The sequence below is a fragment of the Leuciscus leuciscus genome (genome assembly GCF_965113295.1).
Source record: "Leuciscus leuciscus genome assembly, chromosome: 20".
Lineage (NCBI taxonomy): Eukaryota > Metazoa > Chordata > Actinopteri > Cypriniformes > Leuciscidae > Leuciscus > Leuciscus leuciscus.
Genome location: NC_138744.1, coordinates 6,691,316 through 6,715,547, shown reverse-complemented (window position 1 = coordinate 6,715,547; position 24,232 = coordinate 6,691,316). Strand labels below are relative to the sequence as shown.

At 36.6% G+C, this 24,232-nt stretch overlaps 2 protein-coding genes across 4 annotated transcripts in view; one reads left to right on the top strand and one right to left on the bottom strand.

Annotated features, from left to right (window-relative positions):
- Nucleotides 1-5,367, top strand: part of mtdhb (metadherin b) — a 10,130-nt gene extending 4,763 nt beyond the window's left edge. Inside the window, exons 10-14 of one of the 2 annotated variants that reach the window (XM_082148902.1) lie at nucleotides 667-777; nucleotides 859-942; nucleotides 1,022-1,103; nucleotides 2,569-2,676; nucleotides 3,092-5,367. In XM_082148902.1, coding sequence (XP_082005028.1) covers nucleotides 667-777; nucleotides 859-942; nucleotides 1,022-1,103; nucleotides 2,569-2,639 — 348 coding nt within the window. In that variant the 3' untranslated portion in view covers nucleotides 2,640-2,676; nucleotides 3,092-5,367. Of the gene's footprint in view, nucleotides 1-666; nucleotides 778-858; nucleotides 943-1,021; nucleotides 1,104-2,568 lie in introns of both variants that reach the window. The other variant, XM_082148901.1, reaches the window with a different exon arrangement.
- LOC309483228 (beta-1,4-galactosyltransferase 3) lies at nucleotides 4,183-24,232 on the bottom strand. Of its 2 annotated transcripts, XM_082148921.1 has the most exons (8): nucleotides 24,047-24,232; nucleotides 22,047-22,195; nucleotides 14,261-15,366; nucleotides 12,908-13,143; nucleotides 11,431-11,618; nucleotides 10,872-10,994; nucleotides 8,895-8,999; nucleotides 4,183-8,066 (listed from the first exon to the last, which is right to left on the bottom strand). In XM_082148921.1, exons 3-8 carry the CDS (start codon nucleotides 14,517-14,519, stop codon nucleotides 7,886-7,888), a joined length of 1,092 nt encoding a protein of 363 aa, XP_082005047.1. In that variant the 5' UTR covers nucleotides 14,520-15,366; nucleotides 22,047-22,195; nucleotides 24,047-24,232; the 3' UTR covers nucleotides 4,183-7,885. The 2 variants fall into 2 exon arrangements, with proteins under 2 accessions (XP_082005047.1, XP_082005046.1); XM_082148920.1 differs by lacking the exon at nucleotides 22,047-22,195.

The window sequence follows — 24,232 nt, the reverse complement described above, 5'->3', positions numbered from 1 at the left end:
GTTCCATTAGTTAACACGAACTAACGATGTAAAATACTTCTAAAGCATTTAGATTTCCGCATTTACTAATATATTATTGAAAGCTAGAGTTGTATCTATAAAAAAGTATTGGATGGACCTTAACTAACTTGAACAAGGAACAGTTTTTAACAAAAAAATAGTAAATACTGGGTAACACTTTACAATAAGGTTCATTAGTTAACATTAATTAATGTATACATTTGTTATAGTATTTATTAATATTTGTTAATATTAGTTAATAAAAATACAGCTTATTGTTTGTTCATGTTAGTTCACAATGCATTAACTAATGTTAACAAATACAACCTTTGATTTTAATAACGTATTAGTAAATATTGAGATTAATATTAACTAAAATGAATAAATGCTGAAGAAGTATTGTTCATTCTTAGTTCATGTTAACTAAGGTAGTTAACTAATGAACGAACCTAACAAATGCATTGCTAAAATGAACTACTGGGACTTTATTGGAAAGCGTTGCCCAGTTTTGTTGTAATGAATGGTACTTTGAAAAAGCATTGTTAAAATAGTATGGTTAAAGAATCGTTAATAGAATTCAAATTTAAGTAAATCCTGACAATTCGCATCCCTATAAGCAAGAAGTTGAAGCAAGGCTGAAAACGGCCTAATTTTTTTTCATTACAGGAGTCTGATGACGAGAAAGATAAAGACGAAGCAGGCGCCCCTGGTAGCGTTAAAGCTAAGAAGAAGAAAAAGAAAAAGAAGAAAGTGGAAGATGCTGGACCTTCTGCTCCGGTGAGGATGTTTCCAGAAATGATTCACAAAGGACTGAACTGTTACTTCAAACCTAATGCAGAAAATCTGTATCATATTCAGTCGCAGATGAAGGCAGAGAGAGACACGAGCGTTGCGACACCGGCACAGAGCGTGACGGGAAACGTCTCAGCTGCCACAGCAGGGGTGAGAACTCTTTGTTTTTCAACATTCATCTGTTTATTAGCAACAAAACTAGCTCCTAAAGCTCTCATCCTCTTCACAGCCACCGTCAGCTCCGGTACAGACGCAACAGAGAACGAGTGGACCCGAGCCGACTGACAAATCCACTCCTGTACCAACACAAAGTACGTTCAACCACCATATAAAAGCGTTTAAGTTTAAAGTGCCCCAATTGTGCTATTTTTAAGGTTCCTAATTTTGTTTTGAGGGTCTCCTACAATTGGTTTACATGCATCCAAGGTCGAAAAACATTTTCTTATAATATACATAGTAGAACCTGTTTTGTCATTGTCTGAAATGGTTTAACAAAGGATTCAGTCTCTCTAAACCCCTCATTTCCGAGAGCCTGCTCTGATTGGTCAGATCAGTGGCCCAGTCTGTTGTGATTGGTCTACCGCTTACAGCACATGTCGGAAACAGAACGCCCATTACCATATCTGAATTTCTGCTCTGGAGGCTTCATACAGTAATGATAGTGCCAGTTTTACCATATCAATTCGAGCCAGAGTCCTCATTCTTTGGAAGTGCATGCAAAGTAAATTTGCTTTTGCTTAAAGGGATACTCCACTTTTTTTGGAAACAGGCTCATTTTACAACTCCCCCAGAGTTAAACAGTTGAGTCTTACCGTTTTCGAATCCATTCAGCCGATCTCCGGGTCTGGCGGTACCACTTTTAGCATAGCTTAGCATAGATCATTGAATCGGACAGGACCATTAGCATCTCTCTCAAAAAAATTACCAAAGAGTTTCGATATTTTTCCTATTTAAAACTTGACTCTTCTGTAGTTACATCGTGTACTAGGACCGACGGAAAATATAAAGGTGCGATTTTCTAGGCTGATATGGCTAGGAACTATACTCTCATTCCTGCGTAATAATCAAGAAACTTTGCTGCCGTACCATGGCTCCAGCAGGCGTAATGATATGACGCAGCGCCTGAAAATAGTCCCCAGCTCGGTAGACTATAGGGTCGACTATTTTCATGCGCTTTTCAACTTTTCATTTTCCGTCGGTCTTAGTACACGATGTAACTACAGAAGAGTCAAGTTTTAAATAGGAAAAATATTGAAACTCTTTGGTCATTTTTTTTGAGAGAGATGCTAATGGTCTTGTCCGATTCAATGATCTATGCTAAAAGTGGTACCGCCAGACCCGGAGTTCGGCTGAATGGATTCGAAAACGGTAAAACTCAACTGTTTAACTTTGGGGGAGTTGTAAAATGAGCCTATTTCCATAAAAAGTGGAGTATCCCTTTAAAACAGCGTCTTCTCGACATGTCAAACCAAACTCTTCCAGGCCTCAGCTATAACTACATTGTTTGAGGGCGGGTCAAAGTAGACGTTCTTGGGGGTAGCCAATGAAAACCACAGGCTGGCATTATGCAAATGAGGTTATGTTGATTCATGCAGGAAATGAGAGTGGAATTACCGACGACTTTCAGAATCGGTTCTTTCTTTCGGGAGACAATATCCATTTATCCTGCACTTTTTACATTCACAAACAGCTATATTACACACAAAATGAAAAGTAATTTCCAAAAAAACTGGGGGAACTTTAACGGTATGCAAAACACTATCTCTTCTCCACCAGAAAAAACAGATGACAGCCGGGAGTCCCCGAAACCACCAGTCAAAAAGAAGAAGGCTAGAAGAGAGACATGAAGAGTACGGAAGAGATGACAACATATGCAATCTTGGGGTTGTACAGAATTTCATACTTCCTGAGTGACTCGTTTTTTGATACCCTTAATCCACCGTGTTGTGAATCCCATCCTAGTGTCCACATCCCATTAGGTATATCTAGACAATGTACTGTAACGTTAACCCGTCACATGAAGGGACACTTCAGATTAGTTTCTTTTTTTTTATGTTACTGGCTAATTATACAGTAAATTTGAAATGATTTGTATTTGCAGCAAAATGTTTTTGTAAGAAGATCCTGGTGATCCTCATGAAGCACTAGGGACGAATCAAGAACACTTAAGATTACGCACAGAAACCTATAGATCATTGAGCTGTTACATGAGAGCGTCGTCTCATCTTTCATTCATGAAACACTATGGCGGATTAGAGTGCACTAATTTAGCCGCGCTGTTTTGTTTTTCTGTCGTTAGGAGGAAAAGCAAGAAATCAAGCCATATGTGAAAACCGTACCGAACTCTGAGAGACTCGCTGCTGGTGAGCACGAGTAGATGATGCTCTTATCAGACAAACAACTTCTTACTGTACGCTTTGGTGAAGTAGTAGTGACGTCGGCCGGGTTTTTTGTGATCAATGTTACACCAGGTACAGCGGTGTCAGGAAAATTTTAATGCCTTAACTTGTGTTGTGCAAGATGGCAGCAACGATCTGTCAGCTGCATGCGGTTTCCTCTTTCGTATTTATTGGTTAATATAAGTCATGTTTAACGAGTATTACAGATTAAAGCGTTTCTTTGCACAGCTGTGTTAATGTCTGATTATTCGGCTTTAAATTTGGTCATTTTCACTCAAAAATGAACATTGTGTCATCCCAGACTTCTATGAAAGATATTTAGAAAGATGGGTTCGAGAGACTCCAGTGTTGTATTGTGTGCACCACTGACTTCAACTGTATGGACAAAAACAATAAAAACATCCTTTAAAATATGGGTAACTTTACAATAAGGTCTCATTTGTTAATTTACGTCAATACGTTATGCTCTAACTGTGAGCAATATATATGTTTACAGCACTCATTAATCTTTATTAATGTTAGTTAATAATGAGACATTGTGACGATTATCGAAGGAAAAAAATTAGGATGGGGTCCTGGTTTTATTCATCAGTTGTTGATTGTATTTTGAGATGTGGGCGTTGTAATTAAAAAAATAAATGTGAGTTTGCTGTCGATTGAAGCGGACAATGATTGGAGAATCCCGCATATGTCAGCAGAGTGGATTAATCCTTGATTTGTTTAAATATTACAAGGACAAAAGTGAATGAATGGATGAATCTCTCACAATAACATACATTTACAAAATAGGCTGATTTTTTATTTATTTAATGCTGAGTTTAAGAAGAAAATAAATGCTGTAGAAGTATTGTTTGCTAGTTTTTGTTCATGTTAAATGGTAAAACTTTTCAATTAGGTTCAATATGTTTATAGTGGTCAACCAATAAGGGTTTTTTAATGACCAATGATATGTTAAGTGGCAGATATATTACTTATGCATAATACAATTCAATGATAGTAAATCAGAATGAGCTTTATTGCCAAGTACGTTTACTGGTATGAGGAATTGGTCTTGATGGCAGAAGCTTCCACAGCACAGACAATGACAGCGACAAGACACCAATAATAAAAATATGATACACAATACAAATATAAAATAGACAGTGTATATACAAATGTAAGGGTTGTGTGTAGTAAAGTATCTGAGCTGATCAGTAACAGAAATGCAGAGGACAGACTCAGTGACTCTGCAGAGTAAAAGCAGCTCCTGTGCAACAGATCTATGCAAACTTGCTGCAATGAAAAGGTATTTAACAGTTACTCAACTGATGAAAAATTGAAAACTGCAATTACGATATACATTGCATTCACAAAGCTGTCAGTAGAACTTTTAAGATTGGATCTGTGGCAACATTTCCACAATCACAAGTGGTTAAAACATCACGTAGTACTTGTCCAATCAATGCTTCTGACCTCATAAATATGCAAATAAAGTTAACCCAATATTTACAGACTATCCAGGGTGAAGTATGAGCCTTACATTTACCCAATATTAAATTAATTTGTGGGAAAAAAAAAAAAATTCCCTCAAGATTATCAAGCAACGGTATTCTTTTTAATGAAGGTTTGTAAAGAGTATTTTGGCAGCAGTTTAATCCATTTTAAAACTGTCATTAAAAATAATAATAAATCAAATAGACCCTTAATTGCACAAATCTCTAAAACACACCAGTCACAAAACACATGAGCCATTTAGTACATTAACATTTTATTAAATCATCATAAGGCCGCTGAGTAGTGTGCAGACTTCTTAAAGAGAAACATATACCCCAAACTTTTTCAGAGCACTGCCCACTGAAGAGCTGGAGGAAACTGATGCCCAGTAAGGCACATTTAGAAACATCTAATCCATCATCCCACCTGAGTAGTGTGCAGCCTGTCATCTGTAGATATCAAACTATATAATTCATGGCTGAACAACTGAGGAATTTTCAATGTACCTTCTATGATGATGATCTGAACAATTATCAAATATAAATTCTCAACGTGAAGAATACACATCTCGGGCCACCCATTACATCCCAAAATAACTCATTACACTCAGGTCATATTCTATGTGAGCCAACGGACTTTGGGTAAGGGACAGATTTAATTAACCTGACCATTAATGACCACTTTAACATTTTGTAATTGTAATTGTAATTAAAAAAAAAAAAAAATTTGTACAAAAAGACTAGTTCTGTTAAGCAATAAAAGAAAAAACATGCTTGAAAAAAGAAAAGAAAAAAAAGATGATATGAATTTTTGGTATCTCTGCCTTAATGACATCCAATGACTTCTTTCAATGACCCAACAAAATATTTTTTTCAAATGCCCCATCACAAGCTCCCAACAGCATACAAATTAGTAAAGAGGGGAGCGATATCTCCACCTTTCACATTCCCACAGAGAACAGCAGCAGTCGGAAAACAATCTATGATCGAATTCTCTGCCTCACAATTACAAATTTGAAATGCAAGTCTGCCTTAATTTACTTGCCACACATGCACAGATCAGTTTGAAACAACTGGACCATCACAGAGTCCGTGTCACCATGAGACTTAATGCAGAAGACGTTTAGAGGTTAGACAGAAACGAGACAAGGCATGGCAAAAACAAGGTTTACATTAGCCAGTGAAGGCCAGGATTTAGACTCATTTTTAGTAGTGATATTTTCCTAAATTAATAAACAGTTTTGCAGTTGCATCTTTAAAGGTGAAACATACAAAAACAATTTAAGGTATATTTTGTCATTCGTGTCAGTCGGCAAGAACGAACTTTTTTCTTCATCAGATTTTGCCAATAATGGGTCTCATTCATGAACAAGTAGAACAACCAATATGTCAATTGTGAACATTGGCACATGGAATTTAAGGGGATAGTTGACATAGGAAATGGTTCTTTGATTGAAAGCACATATGATTCACTGCAACTATTTATGTAAAAATGGTTTTGCAAATATTTGTGTATTCAATTTGAAATGCAACAATTTACGTAAGAATGGTTTAACAAATATTGACGCATTTGACTGAATGCAATAATTTAACAAAGAATGGTTAAGGACATTCACACATTAAATTTCAATGCAACAATTTTCTTAAGAATGGTTTATGAATTTTAACATTTAATTTAATGCAAAAATTTACATTGATTTCATGATTGTTGGTGCATTTGATTTGTTGCACCAATTTACGCAAGAATAGTTAAGGAGATTTGCGCGTTTAATTTCATGCGGCGGTTTACGTAAGAATGGTTTTACAAAAGTTAGTGCATTTGATTCAAGGAACAATTTTACTGTAAAAAGTGATCAGTTGACAACTTAAAATGAGTGAGGAAACTCGTTGCCTTAAAATTATTAAGTAAATAAACATGCATAATTGAAAAAAAATAAGTTAGGTGAAAATAAATTCAATTATTTGATAATTTTAAGGCAGCAGGTTTCATCACTTTAAGTTAAGTCAACATAACAGTTTTATGTAAAAATGGTTTTACAAACATTAACGCATTCAATTCAATCCAACAATTTACATAATGGTTTTAAAGTTAACGCATTTCGATTAATTGATTACGCCAATTTACATTAGAATGTTTTTTACAAATATTAGGGCATTTTATTCAATGGGACAATTTACGTAAGAATGGTTTTACGAATAATTACACTTAAATGAAACTGAATGTCTTTCTAAGGATTCTAGGCAAAAATGTAGTAAATGTTGGACTCAAACGGAAACACGAGGAAAAAGCAGCATAAACTCTTTACGAAGCCAACCCGAACATAATCAACGTGATGACCAAGAAGAGAGATACGGCTACATTCAACAGCACTATAACTAATCCAAAGCAAATGACAACACCGCACACAGCCAGCCAATCATAAAAAAAGGATAAAATATAATGTGTTGAGTAATTCATGAAAATGAGAGGCAGCGCGTTGATTATTAAAGCCAACGTTTTTACTAAGACAACCAAAGGCAAAAGGAAAACATCAGTATATGTAGAGTGGTTATTACTACCAAAGAGGCCAGTTCTGAGCGAGTTACCCGAAATGGAAGATATATAACAAAATATCACTCATTTGTCTGGATAACAATACAGTACATAACCAAAAGTTCTAATTTACTGAACAGGAAATGCACCAGACTCACAGAGTAGTGCAGAAAACAACGTTGCTTAAGCAGTACATCGGCCTGCTTCACTGTTTCCATCACATGGCAAAAAAATAATTGTACCCTTCCCGAAGAGTCGGCCTCACCCTACTACGGGAGGCCAAATCTATGTTTCAGTCGTCATGAAAGAAATGTAAAGAGAGAGTGCAGCTTGATTCTAAGGCAAAAGAGGTTTTTAAATGGTGCCCATGGGCACAGAGGATGTTTGAACAGTCTGTCCGTCAGGAAACACATCCTTCCTCCAGAGTGGTCCAATACCGATTCTGCGAAGTGGTCAATATGTGGACCAGTAGAGGAAGTTTCTGCAGCATCCTGACTTATAAAGTGAACCAGAGAGCACAGGACCAAAATGTCAAACTAGAGAGAGCAAGAGAGAGAGAGAGATAAGAGAGATAGAGAGAGAGAGAGATGGAACCACCATTACAGGAGAAAAGTCTGTGGTGCAGTAAAGGCATGATGTCCCGTGGATTCACTGGCCATGTGCATGTGGGCGAGTGGTCTGCAGTGGTGCTAAGACTTGTGCCTCGGGGAAGCAGTCTTTTTATTGGGCGGGTGCAGCCCTGCCTCGGTGCCAATGTTGACCGTGATGTTGGTGAAAAGAGGTTGATAATCCCGGGACACGATCTCATACTCCACCGTATTCATACCGTCATTTTTCCATGTGTGCCGGGTCTTAGCCAACATGTTAAACCTGCATGAGAGCAAACATCTTAAACAGAGGAAGTACTAGGAGATGATTTCATCATTTTAAAGGGAAATGTTTTAAGGTGCAGTCACGTTTCCATCGGGCGTACGTCAGAGTTGATCATTGTTTAAAGATGATGCGTTATGTTTGGACAGAAGGCGAGACAGAGTTATTTACTAAACTCATAAAAAACAAAAGTATCACAGGAATACTGGATTAAAAAAAAAAAAAAAAAAAAAGCCAAAATATATGAAGACCTTGAAGCAGATAGGAGGGAGATGTGGCCACTCCCAAGTACAAGGGGCTTTCCTTGCCATTAATGCTTGAATAACTTCTTCGATTAAAAAATAATGGCTAGTGCACTGGCTGGGATACACATAAACCTACCAACATCCGTTGACTTGATTTATGACTTAAATGACTTATCGCAAGAGGAAAAAAAATTACGTTTTAGACGCATAACATGGGTTAATGGAAACGGCATAATTTCGCAATAGTTTTAATTGCAATTAATAGTGTGACCTGGTCATTATTGGAAAAAAATAATAATCGCAAAAGTCATTTCAATAGGAATCCATGCCAATGGGAATTTCACGTGGAGGGCGAAATTTTTCAAAAAAAGATTTCTCCACATTGACCAATAGAAAGCTGCTTGATTTGAAAATGACTTGTGTGTGAGCTGTGGGTCATATCACACTATTAACGACTTTTTTATGACTGTGAAATTTGGCTAACGTGACCGCACCTTTAGAATGTTAATGCACTACGGAAAGATGTTAAAACACATCTTGTCAAAGTTTGGGCATTTATCAGATGCTTGTAAGGCGATTCTACCTTTTGGGATTCACTTCATTGCCTTTGTCATGCTTGTGTTTGATCATCTTATATCGGCCCACGTTTAGAGACGGACGACTGATCAGCATTCCTCCCAGTGAGACCCTGAGAAGATGAAGAATGTTAGATAGTGTGCAAAAAAAACAGAAGGAGACACTCAGGATTGAGTAACTGGTTCCCATTCAATTCATGAGTGTGAATGTAATTGAGTGGCCCACACCCTCAGGAAGCTGTATTTGAAATTTGAATCAGAATGGCAGGAAGAGGAATTTACTGAATTTTATTCAAAGAAATTCAACACAGGTAAAGATTTCTATTTCAAACAAATGCTGTTCTTTTTAATCCTGACAAAATGTATCACAGGTTCCCCCAAAAATATTACGCTGCACAAATTTGTTCAATCTAATAATTGGAAATGTTTCTTGAGCAGCAAATCAGCATATTAGAATGATTTCTGAAGGATCATGTGACACTGAAGACTGGAGTAATGATGCTGAAAATTTCACATGAATAAATTACATTTTAAAATATGTTAAAATAGAAAACAGTACTTTAAATTGTAACACTATTTTACATTTTTTTACTGTATTTTGAACAAATAAATAGAATAAATATATCCTTGGTGAAGAGACTTGTTTCAAAAACAAATCTTAGTGACCCAAAATTTTTAAACAGTAATGTATATAAACCAAAATTCTATAAGTGGCATTTAAAACACATAAATCTTCAAACTTTAAAACTTTTTTTCAAGCCACCATTCTAAGTCTGTCTGTCGTTTAGTTTTTTTGCGATATATCCTGCAATATATATATATAAAGGACTTAAATAGCTCTACTTGGAAAGAATTAATCATTCTAGAATGACTGGGGTGATTTGAGTGCATCCGCATAGAAAATAATAAACATATGACAAGCATAGATAAATACAATAGAGCAAAGATACATATGATATAAACAGGGCTAAAGGTTTTCGCTATTCATGTAGAGAAAGTTGTCAAATGTAAAATAACACTGCATAAATTAAATATAATTAATAATGATAATATATGATATGATATAATTGTATAAATGAAATAATCTTTGTTAAAGCTACAAAAGTGATTTATTATGACACCGTTGGCAACAGGAATATTAAGCTGCAGTCACTTTAAGAGCCAAAGCACAGATCCAATAAAATGTTACGCATCCGTTTTCTTTCTCAATTGTTTACGTTCACTTAAGACAAAAGCAACAAGGATTTTTGCCGAGACAGGCATTTTGACATAATTAATAATGGTATCTGTTCAGGCACAATTATTTTATTTTTTTTGCATGGCTCTGTGTGCGCACAGAAAACAGCAAGTGTTCCGAATTGAGTTTTGCATCTTCTTGTGCTTGAATGCTTTAAACTCACTTGAATGTTTAAACTGACAGGACTTAAAAACAAGTGTAAACGTGTAAAAACTTTCACTCTGTGATGGTTAAACTTTGCAATTAATCCGGAAATCTCAAGCGTTCCAAACCAAGGGGACTGGTCGGTACTGATCCTGGATCAACTACGATTCCTATAACTTGACATCGCACATCCTGCGATCGTGCAATGTGACCACCGTGGATGCGCACATTGTGTTGTCGATGCTATAGCGATATATCATGCAGCCCAAGTGAATTTCTTTGTATTTAAACTGATTTTAAAATGTATAGCATAACAATATTTGATCCTTTATGGCTGAGCTGGTGAGCCATGACTCTGGCTATATAACTTAATAAAACATCAGAACACACAATCCATCCCTATAACGCACAGAAACACACCCTCAGATGTTGACACTCTAGCTTTGAACTTGATAAAGCTAGCAAAAGACAGGTGGTTCGTGGCCAGCTGCATCACACGGACAGATCTCCTCCCATGCACACCTCTCCATTAATGTACACACACACAAAGCATCCGTGCACACACTCAACCCACCCCAGCAAATAAACACACTCGCTCACTCACCGGATGCCGATGTCGTCGTCCTCACCACCCCAGCCCCAGTAATTATTTGGGAAACCGTTCATCTTGAGGTATTGATCAGGGGTCAGAGCCGACACTCCTCCAAAATACATCTTATAAGGCAGTCTGAGTGGTAACAGGAAGGAAAAATGCACAAAAATACTATAAATGTATGTATTCAGTTTAGTACAGTGACATATTAGTTCATGTGTTATGAGTGTTTATTCAACTATAGGCATTTTATTATTACAGGGGGTTTTCACATTTTTGTTGTTTGAAAGTCTTTTATTATTTATTTTTGCTACTCTTAAAATATACATTTTGTGTGGGAATCCAATAAAATATATTATTTATTTCTTATTATTTAAATATTATACCATTTTTAGCAAACATAAAATGGTAAGAGTAATTTTATTCCACAAAATCTTATTTATTCCACAAATACATGTGTTGTAAATTAATCTGATAGTAAATCATACACATGTACATAATCTATATGTGTAGGTGTTGAAGTAGAAAACAGGCAAATTAAGTCAAATGAAATGCAGAGCTGAACACTGACTTGTATCCAAATTTGTCCATGGCAATGGCGGCGTGTTTTGGGTGAGCGTCGCAGGCGTAGGTGTTACGGTCATCCTCGGGAATAAGGTCCACGTCATGGAAGAAGAGGCAGTCCCAATCCTCCTCCCTCATGGCCTCACGAAATCCCACGTTCATCAACTTTGCTCGGTTAAAGGTGTAATTACCAGCCTACGCACACAGAGCGTCATCGTTATGACAATTTATAATGACAAGATAATACAGACTCAGCAGTGCATAGATTTATACTCATAAAAATGGACTGAATCTATAATGTGGTCAGGATTTTCAGAGACGAGATTGAGGATTACGGTCTAATCCTTGCCCTCTTGATAAGAGGTGGGAATATCAAAGTCAGAGACACATATGAAAAGGAGATGATTTTCTTCTGATAGTAATCCACTGTTTTATAGTCTATAAACAGTATTTATTTGAAATAGATTTTTTTGTAACGATGTAAAAGTCTTTTCTGTCACTTTTGATCAATTGAATGCATCCTTCTGAATAAAAGTATTAATTTCTTCTTCTTTTTTTAAAGTCTGATTACAACAGCACAAAACATGTGACCAAATAAAAGTTCAACTCAGCTAGCACAAATGGGATTTCAATCTCGTCGAGCCTCTCAGGTCAGAGGCAAAAACAATTCTATTCAAAACTCAGTAAACATTTCATGCCGTACATCTATAATCCTACATTAAACTGTATTAACCTCGGAAACCCACAATAATAAATCCAGACATCGTAGCTCTGGGATACAGCTCTGAATCTGGCACACTGTTGTATTAGGATCATTGTTCACTAAAATGGAAGATTTAGCAAGGGGAGAGCAAAAGACGACCAGCGATTTGACCTGTCAGAGTGAGTTGTACAGGTTTGCATCTAGATCGACAGATATAACAGGATAAAGTGATTACAACAGGCTCTGGCAGGAAACAGCAGGAGGCACGGTTGAGTTGTATAGCTGCATATCTGATATGTAACCAAGCAACAAATACATTTTATACACCACATGAAACTGTGAGAGCACGGTCTAAAATGAACACTCGCCAAAGTGCCAAATGAGAATAAAAAAATTTGCTTTGGTAACCACATAATGTACGGCTTAAATGAGGGTTTAATGCAAGAACGATAGTCTAACTTTGTTGATGTGAGGGAATCAAAATAAAGACAGAAGAGATCAAACATTTTTCAGAAGGGTTTGATTGACGATTTCTGGGAAATGTACCATTAGCCACTTAGCTATGAAGCCTGAAGGTTTTTAATTTCATTGTCGTACTTCCTGAACAAAACTAACTTGCAATGTTTGCTGTCATTTAAATTGAGAGACTATGTAATGCTGAAAGTGACACAATGACTTATAGACTTAACTATTTCTTGCTGGTCATGAAACTAGATTTTGAATATTTATGAGCAGTATTTTTTTCAAATAAAACGACAACAATAACAGACTTCAGGCGCACCTGGTGAATGATATAGATCCCATAGTTGAGCTGCTGTCGCTGTAGGAAGGGATGCAGATAGTAGAGGAGGAACTTGAGGTGGTGCTCCCTATTTCTGTGGGGAATGATTACTGCAGTGCGATGCCGTGCCTCACAGTTTGGTGGCCTGTAGCGCCCCCCACGGACAACAAGGGGATTCTTCCTCTCAATCTCGGCAAGTGTAAGCCCAGAGGGGAAAGTGACATGAATAGGTCCACCTGAACATTAGAAAAGAGTGTGAACAGGATGTATTGACTTAAAGGGATAGTTCACTTTGAAATTTAATTTTGGTATGTTTTAGCTTACCTCAAGGGCATCCAAGATGTAGGTGTCTTTTTTTCCGCAGTAGTTTCAATTTTGATATTTTTAGGTCAAACCGTTCTTTGGAAGTTCATTGGAACGAAACCGTAGCCAAGGCGACATCTAGTGTATATATCTATACCCGCCCGCGCTCTCAGATCACTTGGACGTGGCTGTGTACAAGAGGTAACAACGATATAAATACTGTTCGTTTTCTCACACAAACCGCTCGTTTCGTGTCTTAGGCCATCAATGTGTACTTACGATGGGGAATTGTTTAATTTGGACGACGGGGAATTGTTTTAATTCGGACTCTGTGCATGCTCTTTGAGATAATGACCATAGACCTGCATTATATGACTGACAGACAAGAACGGTTTGACCTAAAAATACCAAAATTGAAACTACTGCGGAAAAAAAGACACCTACATCTTGGATGCCCTTGAGGTAAGCTAAAACATACCAAAATTTTATTTCAAAGTGAACTATCCCTTTAAAAGACTTTTAATAAGTTAAAAAAAAAAAAAAAAAAAAAAAAAAATTAGGAAACACGTTATAGTAGATTTACATATTTCCATTACATTGTTTATACTGAGCCCAAAGTTAGTAGACTGTAAAAGTTGACTAAACCTAGATTTTCCATGCTATCCATGATGATCTATTTTTATTATTTTTAGGGTTTCCATCTCTTTTGACCATTGAATTTTACAATTCAGAAATACTTTATTTTTCTTAATTTATTTATACATTTATTGAATTTTCCCCTCAATTACAAAAAAAAAAGGAAAATAAATAAAATAGAATACATAAAATAAATGAAATAGTGCGTATATTTATCTTACTAATATATTTCTTATATCAATTTTGGGTGCTTTTTTTTTTTTTTCTTTCTTTTTATAAAAAAAAAATAAATAAATCTCAGTTATACCGGGAGGAAGCTACCAGGCTATTTATTACAACTATCACGCTGATATGATGCATTCACAATAGAGGGAAACTAAATTCAGAAACTTGATAACACACTACTGAACTCACCAATCAGAGGAGACTGCTTCGGGCAGTAGGGCATGTCCTCTTTATTAACAGGAGGTCCTAAAAGGGAGAGGTTGGCATACACATCCGTGTGGTTGCGTGCGACGACTGCATGTCCCGTTGTAGGATCAGGCTTCCGGAAAATCCGGAAAAAATATGACACTCTTTTCTGGTAGCCCTCTCTGGAGAGAAGAGCCATGACCACTAACTGGACACCCAAGAACATGATCAGGTAACGCCATTTGGACTGCAGCGTGTACATGGTGACGGATCCGTAGAGTGGAAGTGCTGCACCACGTTTGAGAGTCAGATCAACAGTCTGAGTGAGTTTAGGTTTTGATAAGTTTGAGTTACTGAACTCTACGGTGGTCTCATTCCTCGTATCTCAGATACTTCAAAGTGTGACTATTATGCACGCAAACAGAAACAAACAAAAAAAACAGATATGTCTTGGAAAGCTATAAGGCCTGGAGATGTAAACAAATGAATCTTAAGGACTAAATCAGATATGTGGAGTAGAGGTAAACAACAGTTGGATGGAATACAAGGCACTTCATATGTGGTGGATGAAATGGCTAAGGAGAGGTATCATTTCTTCAAACAGACGTTCAGACCTGCTACAGGTTGAATTAGATTTGCTTTGCTCACTGGCAGTCTTTAGTTGTACAACTCCAAGTCTATTAATGTACAACTCCAAAGGGAAACTCCCAGTGATCCTCTGGTGTTTTCATGATTCAATGATCTACTGAGCTTCCGTCAAGCTCCACCAAAGCCGTAGGAACTGGAAAGATGTGTCTACTTGCTGGAAGGAAATTGATTGTTTTGTTCCCAAAGGGTTCTCAACAACAGCAGCAGTCCTGTAAAAGTCTCATGGCCCCTACGAAGTAAAGCATGGGGGCCAGAGAGGTCCAGGGTACTGTTTTTGTAGTGTGTTGGTGTAAGATAGTGAGTATGTATATGTGTCTTGGATATGTAGGAGGGGGAAACAAAGAGGAAGGGGGGAGGGATGATATCCAACACCCCCAGCTATTGTCTCATTCTGTCGCTGTCCAGGGGGAGGGTCCAACACCCCGTCCAACGCCAGCTGGTCCAATGACAGGAGTCAGTGTCTGAAAAACAAAGAGGAAGACATGAGAAGTGACCTAAAACAGAGGCTTTACAATATGTTAAAATTGTTTATTTGCCTCAATACCAATTCACTCATGCTTCTGGATGATAAGGGTACAAAACTTAACACATTTTTGTGAAAATGCAGTTTTAATGAATAGTGACACTGAAATATTTTTTGCAATTTACATGCAAAGAATACACACCACTGTCATAAGGATAGAAAATATACACTACCTTTCATTCAACAATAATGCAGTCAATTTAATAAAATAAAAAAATACAGTAAAAGACATGAAACAACAGGGGGAAAAAACATGGTTTCCACGTAAACACCAAAAATCTGCATATTAAGGCCGGGAGCGAAGATCTGTTGGGCTAGTTTTTGTGGTATGTTCCACATGTCGGCTATCGTCAGGCTCAGACTCATCTCATGTAAATAACGTTATCAACATTATTAATATACAAAATGGTAAGCAAGAGCTGCTTTGTTTATGTTTTGTATATCTGTGTATATCTCCTATATCCTCGCTTCGGTTTCTTTTAAATGACGAATATAAACTATTGATGCCTGCTGATAGACAGTTCATTCCTTAAACGCAGGTGCAGAACACGCATGCTAGTTTGCAGTCAGCTGTAGTCTGTGCTGTGTGTTCAAGTGCAGCTTTTTGGTCAAGACGCAGCCGACGCAGCCGACACCACCATCGGTTTTCTTTGCCGCTAGTTCTTTGAAGTCGGCTTGGTGTGTCCCAGGCTTTAGAATGATCTCTGAAGGACCATGTGACAATAAAGGCTGGTGTTTTTTGTTGCTGAAAATTCAGCTTTACCTTAACATAAAAAATTAACTATTTAAAATATATTAAAATAGCAGTTATTTTAAATTGTAATAATATTTCACAATATTACTGTTTTTGACTGTATATTTTCTCAAATAAATGCATCAAACTCTCAAAAACAAATCTCACTGACCCCAAACTTTTCAACTGTAGTTCATATAATATGAACAATATAAAATTAATATTATTAGTATTATTAATGAAACAGGAAAAATGGTTTCAAGGCTACATTTCCACCTCACGCCTCATTGGCAGGTGTGGCAAAAAGTAAATGTTGGACCCTATGTACAACTGTTGGAGAGCAAACACTACCAGCTTGTGTCGCTCCTCCCTCCACTCCTCTAAAGTGTGTTTAGAAGAATAAAGGCTGCACTTGGTCATGGCTGACTTCCCAGACACTGGCCTTGTCCAAGGGGAAGAGGGCAAACACCCTCAGCAGGAACTCTGTAAAATCGGTCCCGGAAGCCACACACCCCTGCTGGGAGTTCTGTCCCACCACTACCAGGATCACACATTGGAGGGGGGGGGAAAAAAAGAGACCTGGGGCTTCAAACAAGCTTCATTTAATCTTCCTGACACAGTCTGGTGGATCTGTGCCTACAAATCAATTACAGCTCATTAAAACCACCACTCACAGGCCGATAATCCTAATCTGGGGAATGGCGCAGGGATTAGTGGATTGGCACGAGGGGAAGAGGAGGCGACGATGTGAGGAGAAGAGTCGTCTCTTAGTTACTAATGTCATCTTCAGCTGTTCCTTCTCACACTTTTGGTAAGGCTTCAGTGCTTTCAGGAAGAATGAGAGATGGTTTATACATCTCTATGTGATGAAGGAAGATCAAGGAGAGGAAAAGAGAGAAGCAATAGAAGGCTGGAAGAGATACTGTAAATGACATCATTCCACTATAGTAAATATTATAGAATAGAATTTTCTACTCTACTTTGTCTATGAACTACATCAATGTTGATTACCACTAACAACCATTTTAAAAAAAATGAATATTTTTGATATTTAGACCATCAGCACAATAAAATCCCTTAAAGTCGTCTTGCTTTAAATTCGTACCTTTTAAAAGAGAAGTTACATCTAAGTGAGTCTCTAAGAAATATGTCAGAATGGGGTCAACCCAAAACCAACCACTATATCTGTAACTAACTACACATTGTCAAAAGGAGATTTTGATATGGGTTAATGAACATTAAAGTACACAAAGATGCTTAATATCTAGATTAGCATTACTAAAATAATAATCAATTTTCAGTTCAGTAAGTGAGATTCATTATGTTGACTCAGTATCACATGAATCTTTCAGCCAAGGATTCATGATACTGATTCAAGTTTTATTGGCATCCTTTTCTCACCATATTCGAATCAATATATGAATCATAAAATATGATTTCTTGGTACTAGATATTCTACTAAACAGGTTTCCAAATTCATTTTTAAACTGCATATTTTTGTCTGTAGTAATTGACAGTATGCCAGATGTGGGACACACACACATTCAATTGAAAATAACCAGAATATTGCTTTAAACATTAGCGTATAACCTTCAAGTGATGCTCTGACACAATCTGACTGGCAAGATGACCATATTTGAACCCAACTCAAATTTCAAAATCTTTGTAGCATTAATGATACCAAAAAAATGTAATAATGTAATAACCTAGAGGCCGTTCAAGAAAACCAAAAAGCTTTCTGGGAAGTGTAGTCAAGCGTAACAGGTCTGTAGCTTCTGGACTGGAACAAAGTAACAGTCTTACTAATGAACTAATGGAGATGGGAAGAAAGATGGACAGATAACCAATATTAAAATGGAATAAAGAAGATGGAAAGAGAATATTGTGTGCTTTTCTTGCCGAAACACGTCGCACGGACCTCCTTCCATTCTGGCTTCAAATGGACAGCAGTGACATGACTAACTCCATCTTCACAAGCCAAGGCACACAATCTTTCCTCTTCTTCCTTTCACTTCCCCTCACACACACACAGCAATCCATGCATCTATACAAGTCATGCACAATGTTGCCCTAGGGCTTTAAAATTATTTTTATATACACTACATAGATCACTAACAAACACAGTATAATGGGCAGGATTGAATGGGTAAACATAAACTGCATTAACATAAACATACTGAGAGATCTTTCCTGCTGCGCAGCCCGTGGCGACTCGTGTGGCTTTGCTCAGCAGAACAGCATAGAGAACAGTGAAGAACTGCACGAGGTTTATATGAGGCACCAATAGACTGAATAATGAGATAGCATCTGCGCTAGCATCTAACAAGACTATATTACCATCAGCCAATAACTGTGTGTAATTAACATAACTGGACATTCTTTTTAATGTCTGTTGTTCTCAAATCTAGCAACAGACTTGCCATTGGAAACTGCATGTTTTCTGTTACATATATTGTGAATTGTGCAAATATATTAGTTCATTTATAACCTTATTTTTATTTTAAACTAAATGTACATTATAAATATTTATATATTTTGTGTAATTTTACTGCCAGCAAATTAAATGTTGTATTATATTTTAATGAAATTAAATTTCACTGTATCAAATAAGATCAATGCATTGTGTCAGTCGTTGGCTAACCTGCTCTCTTGATCATATCAACAATACCTACATAAATCAATACATAATAAAAATCTGGATGATTGATTTTTACATATAGAAATACAGGAAAATTCCCTTTTATGAGCATTAACAATCTGTTTAGAAACATCCCCTGATAATTACTAAGCATAATACTACAAGTTCGAAAAGAGAGCAAGTATTATAAGCGAAAGGAAGAGTGAATAAAAGCTGAGAGGCTTCAAACCATAAAAATTCTTAGCCAAGTCAGCGAGACAAATGAAACGTTGGCTGGAGATTTACCGAGCATCTGGATTCCATGTGTTAGATTATGAGAACGGTAAGAATAGTCTAAAGGATTTTGAGAAGAGGGTTGGATTCCCTGGATCCTGCAGCCTGCTGTCAATCAAATCTTAGAGAAAACAATCCCTCGCTCTCCTGCTTCATTGTCACAATAGGTCAACAGTCAATCTATCAGCCAATTCACCAACATCTGTCCATGTATAGCAAAGCATGTCCCACTAAAGCCTAGATGATCACTCAAATACACACCATCTGTACAGTAAGCTAAGAGCGTACAATAACACATCACACAACACCAGTATGTAACTTCACAATGCCTGATTGGCAGTACTTCTCAAACATGTCTACAAAAGGCAGATTGTGTCACAAAAGTCTTAAAACAACAAACTACACCTTAAAAACAAATGTCATTAACACACGGACACATACAAGAACAGACAACGCTCAGCAAATTTGTTCAGGTGCTTGTTTTTCAGTCACCCTTATTTGCTCATTACTATAATATTAAAGGTTAACAACAGAGCCTTAACTATTAGCCTAAATTCAATTGATATTTATTATTAGATATAATAATCAACACTCAAATAACAAATTGTATGCAAACACGTAAACTGCATATAAGGCCGTTTTTGCATTAATTTCTAAATCTTAATGATAAAGTTATGCTTTTACTCCCAATTTGTGGTTGAAATAATAATTTACACAGTGGCTGTTATTTCCATGACAGATTTATTTAAACATACATTAAATAATCAAGCTTCACTAACAGTTTAAGTAAAATATAATGAGTATATAGGCTAATGTAGTCAGTGCATATATTTATCGGGCTTATGCTACTCTGAATAATGCCTGAATATCGTATTTTGAGCACTTCTTGCGTTGTTTTTTTGCCTCTTCACGATGACTTGCTTAATTTAGTCCCAATTTGTAAGTCGCTTTGGACAAAAGCGTCTGCTAAATGACTAAATGTAAATGTAAATTTAGCGAAACAAGAGTTGTTATGCTGCATGACACTGTTAACAAGCCGTTTTATTGATGTTCAATGGTGGAAACACTGAGCGATTACAAGAGATACGTTTCAGTAAGTTGTATTGTATCTTTCAACATACCTTACTTCAGATGTTGATTCATGTTTATCCTGCAACTAGTATTAAAGAGGAAGATATGACGTATGATTGACAAACTTGAAAACCCTTGATTTCAAACCATGCTGCGCTATATTCAGTTGCCCACTATGACATATTCATGGCATTTTTACTGTCTGCTGTAAGTAAAATTTATGCTGAAAATAAATATGGTTCAGTGTGCACAAACTTACCAGATTACTAAGTGCCCTGTTGGTTACAGTGTTTACTTTCTTTTTATTACATTTATTTTTTTATAATACTGTAATTTGATTACAGAATCAAGAAGTTGGCATCTAAATGTACAAGTCTGTTTAATTTATAGATATATTTTTATTTATTTATGTTTAATTTATTACATTTCCAGGTACTTCATCCAGCACTGCCCTAAAGCCATTCCCATTTCATTTGACTGTAGGAAGACCAATGCAGTGTTTTCATCTTTATATGAGCTCATACCTTTCTTTTTTGATTTGTGCTTATGATTTGAAATAATGTCACCTTAGGGTTTAGGGGGAAAGTCTTCAGCACATTGTAGAAATTTGCATCTTGGTGCTTCCGACCAGAATGTTAAATGCAATATCCTGAAATATTTGCATAAAAAAACACAGATGGAAATCCCTGAACATCAAATGTACGTGGCACTTCCTGATCAAATTCCAGATCCAAAAGTACGATAAAAAAATAAAATAAAAACTTAAATTAATATAATATAAAATGACAGCTGGGCACAAATGGTTTCACAATTTCATGTGTAAAAACAGGCCTGAGCTCAAAGTACATCAGAACAACTAAAGGGAAAAAGGTCACTCTTTAAGGACTATGGCATTTGGCTGTCACAACTTTAACTCGGTCAAATCTGGAGCATTTATATAACATCTCTGCACATAACCTGAAGGGAAAGTAAAAGCCAAGCATGCCGAATCCAGACAGACTTGATGCAACAGAAAAAAGGATCTTCCTTAATAATACACAACATACAACATCAGAGTTGTTTGTGTAAGCTATGGGTTCAAACGCATCAAGGAAGAAAATATCAATTTCCTGATCCGGGAGGGCAGGGGGAATAATAGTCAATGGTGACGCAGACAATCATTTGTAGTGCTAGAGGATTTGGTTTGTGCCCGCAGCAAGAGTACCAGGAAATATTTTCCCTCAGCTATATTACTCGGCTTACTAAAGCTGCTTTTAATGTCTCACATGGAAACAATGAGAGGAAACTGGAATTCATCAACCCATGAAAGTGAAAATAAGAGGTCCATTTACAACGAAACTACTATGATCACCAGTTGCTTCTTTATCTACAAAGGCTTCATCTTTATAGGCAGAATGTTGCGCAAACGTTGAATGTTGACGTGGCTTGATGCCTTGCCTTCCTAATGTCCATATACTGTCTGTGAAGGAAACGCGTTGAAAAGCCTTGGTAGAACATTCCGGTGACTCAGTAAACCTGGATCTGATGATCCAGTAATTGAACAAGCAAGCACCATAAAAAAATGAGAATAAATCACAGTACATGGTGTACAAGTACACAAAACCAAACTCCACTGGGGCCAACTAGTCTTAAAATGGATCTGGTTGATGAATTCCCATGTTACAAAAGAACTGTGACTGACAAGAGTTCAGGAACATATCGAGATCTTCAAGACCTTTTCTAAACCTAACACCTTGTACCATTTCCAAAAGTTAGAACGTTAGAGCGAGCAAACACCCTGACTCCTCTGTAATGTCAATGTATAAAGAAGAAATTATAGATTAACTCTCAACAGATATCATTTCTTTGACCATGATGGTTTAAAATGAGACAGCAGATTCAAAGCTAGACATATTTCACTGACCCGTTTTGGATTTCGCCGTTCCTGCTTTGTTTGTGCCTTATATGCCACAAAGCTACAGGGAGAGAGCAAAGCCTGGAGAGCAAGCAGAATAACCTGCTGCTTGGATCTGTAACCAAGCGATAAGATCCAGGGAGACTAAAAACGGCAACCTATTAAAAAAAAAGTAATGGTTTCAAAACAAAGCAGAGAAATGTATTATCAGGAATAGCTGCAGTGTGCAGTAAGTACAACAGCTTTCACCAGAGAATAATAACCACACATTCCTACCTGGTGAAATGATGATGATACAAAAATAATATTATTTTCTAAATTAACAAATCACACAGGGCTTTCTTTCTAACAGTTCTGTCTGGTCCTTAAGCAGTTCATGAATCACCTACAAAGGAGCACAAATATCATAAATTCTTAAGCCTCCTTATCACAGTATAAATCACCACTTCCTCAAAGGAAGTTCAAAGCTCTTAAAAACATTTCATTCCTCATGATGCCTTACAAGAAATATTTAAAACAGATCAATTGAATCTTCTCACTGACTGTGATATTTACCTAAACCGTTCCGCCAAAAGCAAACTTTCAACAAATGTTTTAGGCAAAACCTTTCTACACTGCCAAATACAATGAATTTGCATGACTAAACGTGATAATGCATTTCAGGGTAAACTGTCCAGAACAGGTTTTTTTGTTTTTTTTAAACAAATAATACACACAAAACAAAACAGATGACTATCTTCTTATAAAGTGTTACGTTTCTCTGAAATGCAGATTGATCTGCTTTAAGTAGGGTGATACTATCTTGCACAATCACCTCATGAGAAACCAAATATCAGACTTGAAACTGAACCATTTCAATAGTACTAAACAAATCTGAGATTTTGCTAAAAAAATTATAAAAACTGGTTATTTAAGAAAAAGTTGCTTATAACACAACAATAATTTGATCAACAAACTTATCTTGTTCTGTTGAAATAGACAACAGTAAAACTAACAGAAACTAAAGTGTAATATGTAAGCATGTATTATATCATATTTTGTAGTAATGGGAAATACAGCAAGACACTACAGAGACGTTAGACAGTCACACAGGCGAATAACACAATATTCAATATTATAAATATAGTAACACTCATAATTTGATTAGACTATATTTTTTTAGATAATTAAAATATATATATACTGTTTTATTTCTGCTGTTCTTTAGGTTTTGTTGTATCGGGCCTACCAATACATTGCACCATTTGGTGGGTGACACACACACACACACACACACACACACACACACACACACACACACACACACACCAAAAGTAAAAAGCAAAACAACAAAAGTATTCATAGGTAAAGTAATCATTTAATGTATTGGGTAACAATTTAGAATAAGTTCCCACTAGTTAACATTGGATTAATGCATAAAGTAACATTTGATACAGTATTAATCTTTGTTAACGTTAATTAAAATTCAAATACAACTGTTTATTGTTAGCTCTTGTTATATCAGGAACCTTATTGTAAAGTATATGCATCAATAACAACAACAACAAAAAGATAATTATATAGTTTATTGATCGTTATGCAAGTTTTGATAAAAGTGGAACTTATTTAAAAATCTAAGCGGTAATCTAATAAGAGGTAGCTGTCGATCTCTAACAGACATGAATATGTATCATGATAAATATTGATAATGTGACAGTGGTGCGTCGTGATAATTGTGTTTAACAGTCACAGCTGGATATAATGACACACTATAGCCGCTGAGGCTGATGCTGTAGGTGTTATCAGGGCGCCTGTAAAACGCAAAAAAAGTCGTTTCCACATAAACATGTGGGGTTTTTTAGACCTCAACTTGAGAGGAAACGATGCTGTGAGGTTAGCTACAGCAGGCTAGCACAACTGGGGCTTCTCACATAACGTTACTCACTAACCCTCCAAAAGGTGAGGAAAATACACTTCAACAAAGCCCAAACGAGGAAAAAAAGACCTTGATGTGAGACTTTAGAACTTACCTGGTTAAACTCGGACAGTTTGGTGGAGTATTCCCTCAGATATTCCGTTCACTCCTGTCTATTTGCCTGACTTCGTCGACTCCGACGGTTGTCCAGTCGGAGTTGAAAGCGCCCAGCATGCACACTTGTACAGGAAGTGATGCGCGCTCACGCTGCTGTGCTGTGCTGTAGTGAGCGTATGTGCGC

What these genes read in the sequence shown, in the direction of transcription:
- LOC309483228 (XM_082148921.1), bottom strand. Translation starts at nt 14,519, where the DNA reads ATGTACACGCTGCAGTCCAAATGGCGTTACCTGATCATGTTCTTGGGT. An exon ending in GGATCTATATCATTCACCAG is followed by an intron (nt 11,619 to 12,907) that starts GTGCGCCTGAAG and finishes CTGTGTGCGTAG; the next exon opens with GCTGGTAATTACACCTTTAA. An exon ending in GACGACGACATCGGCATCCG is followed by an intron (nt 9,000 to 10,871) that starts GTGAGTGAGCGA and finishes TCATCTTCTCAG; the next exon opens with GGTCTCACTGGGAGGAATGC.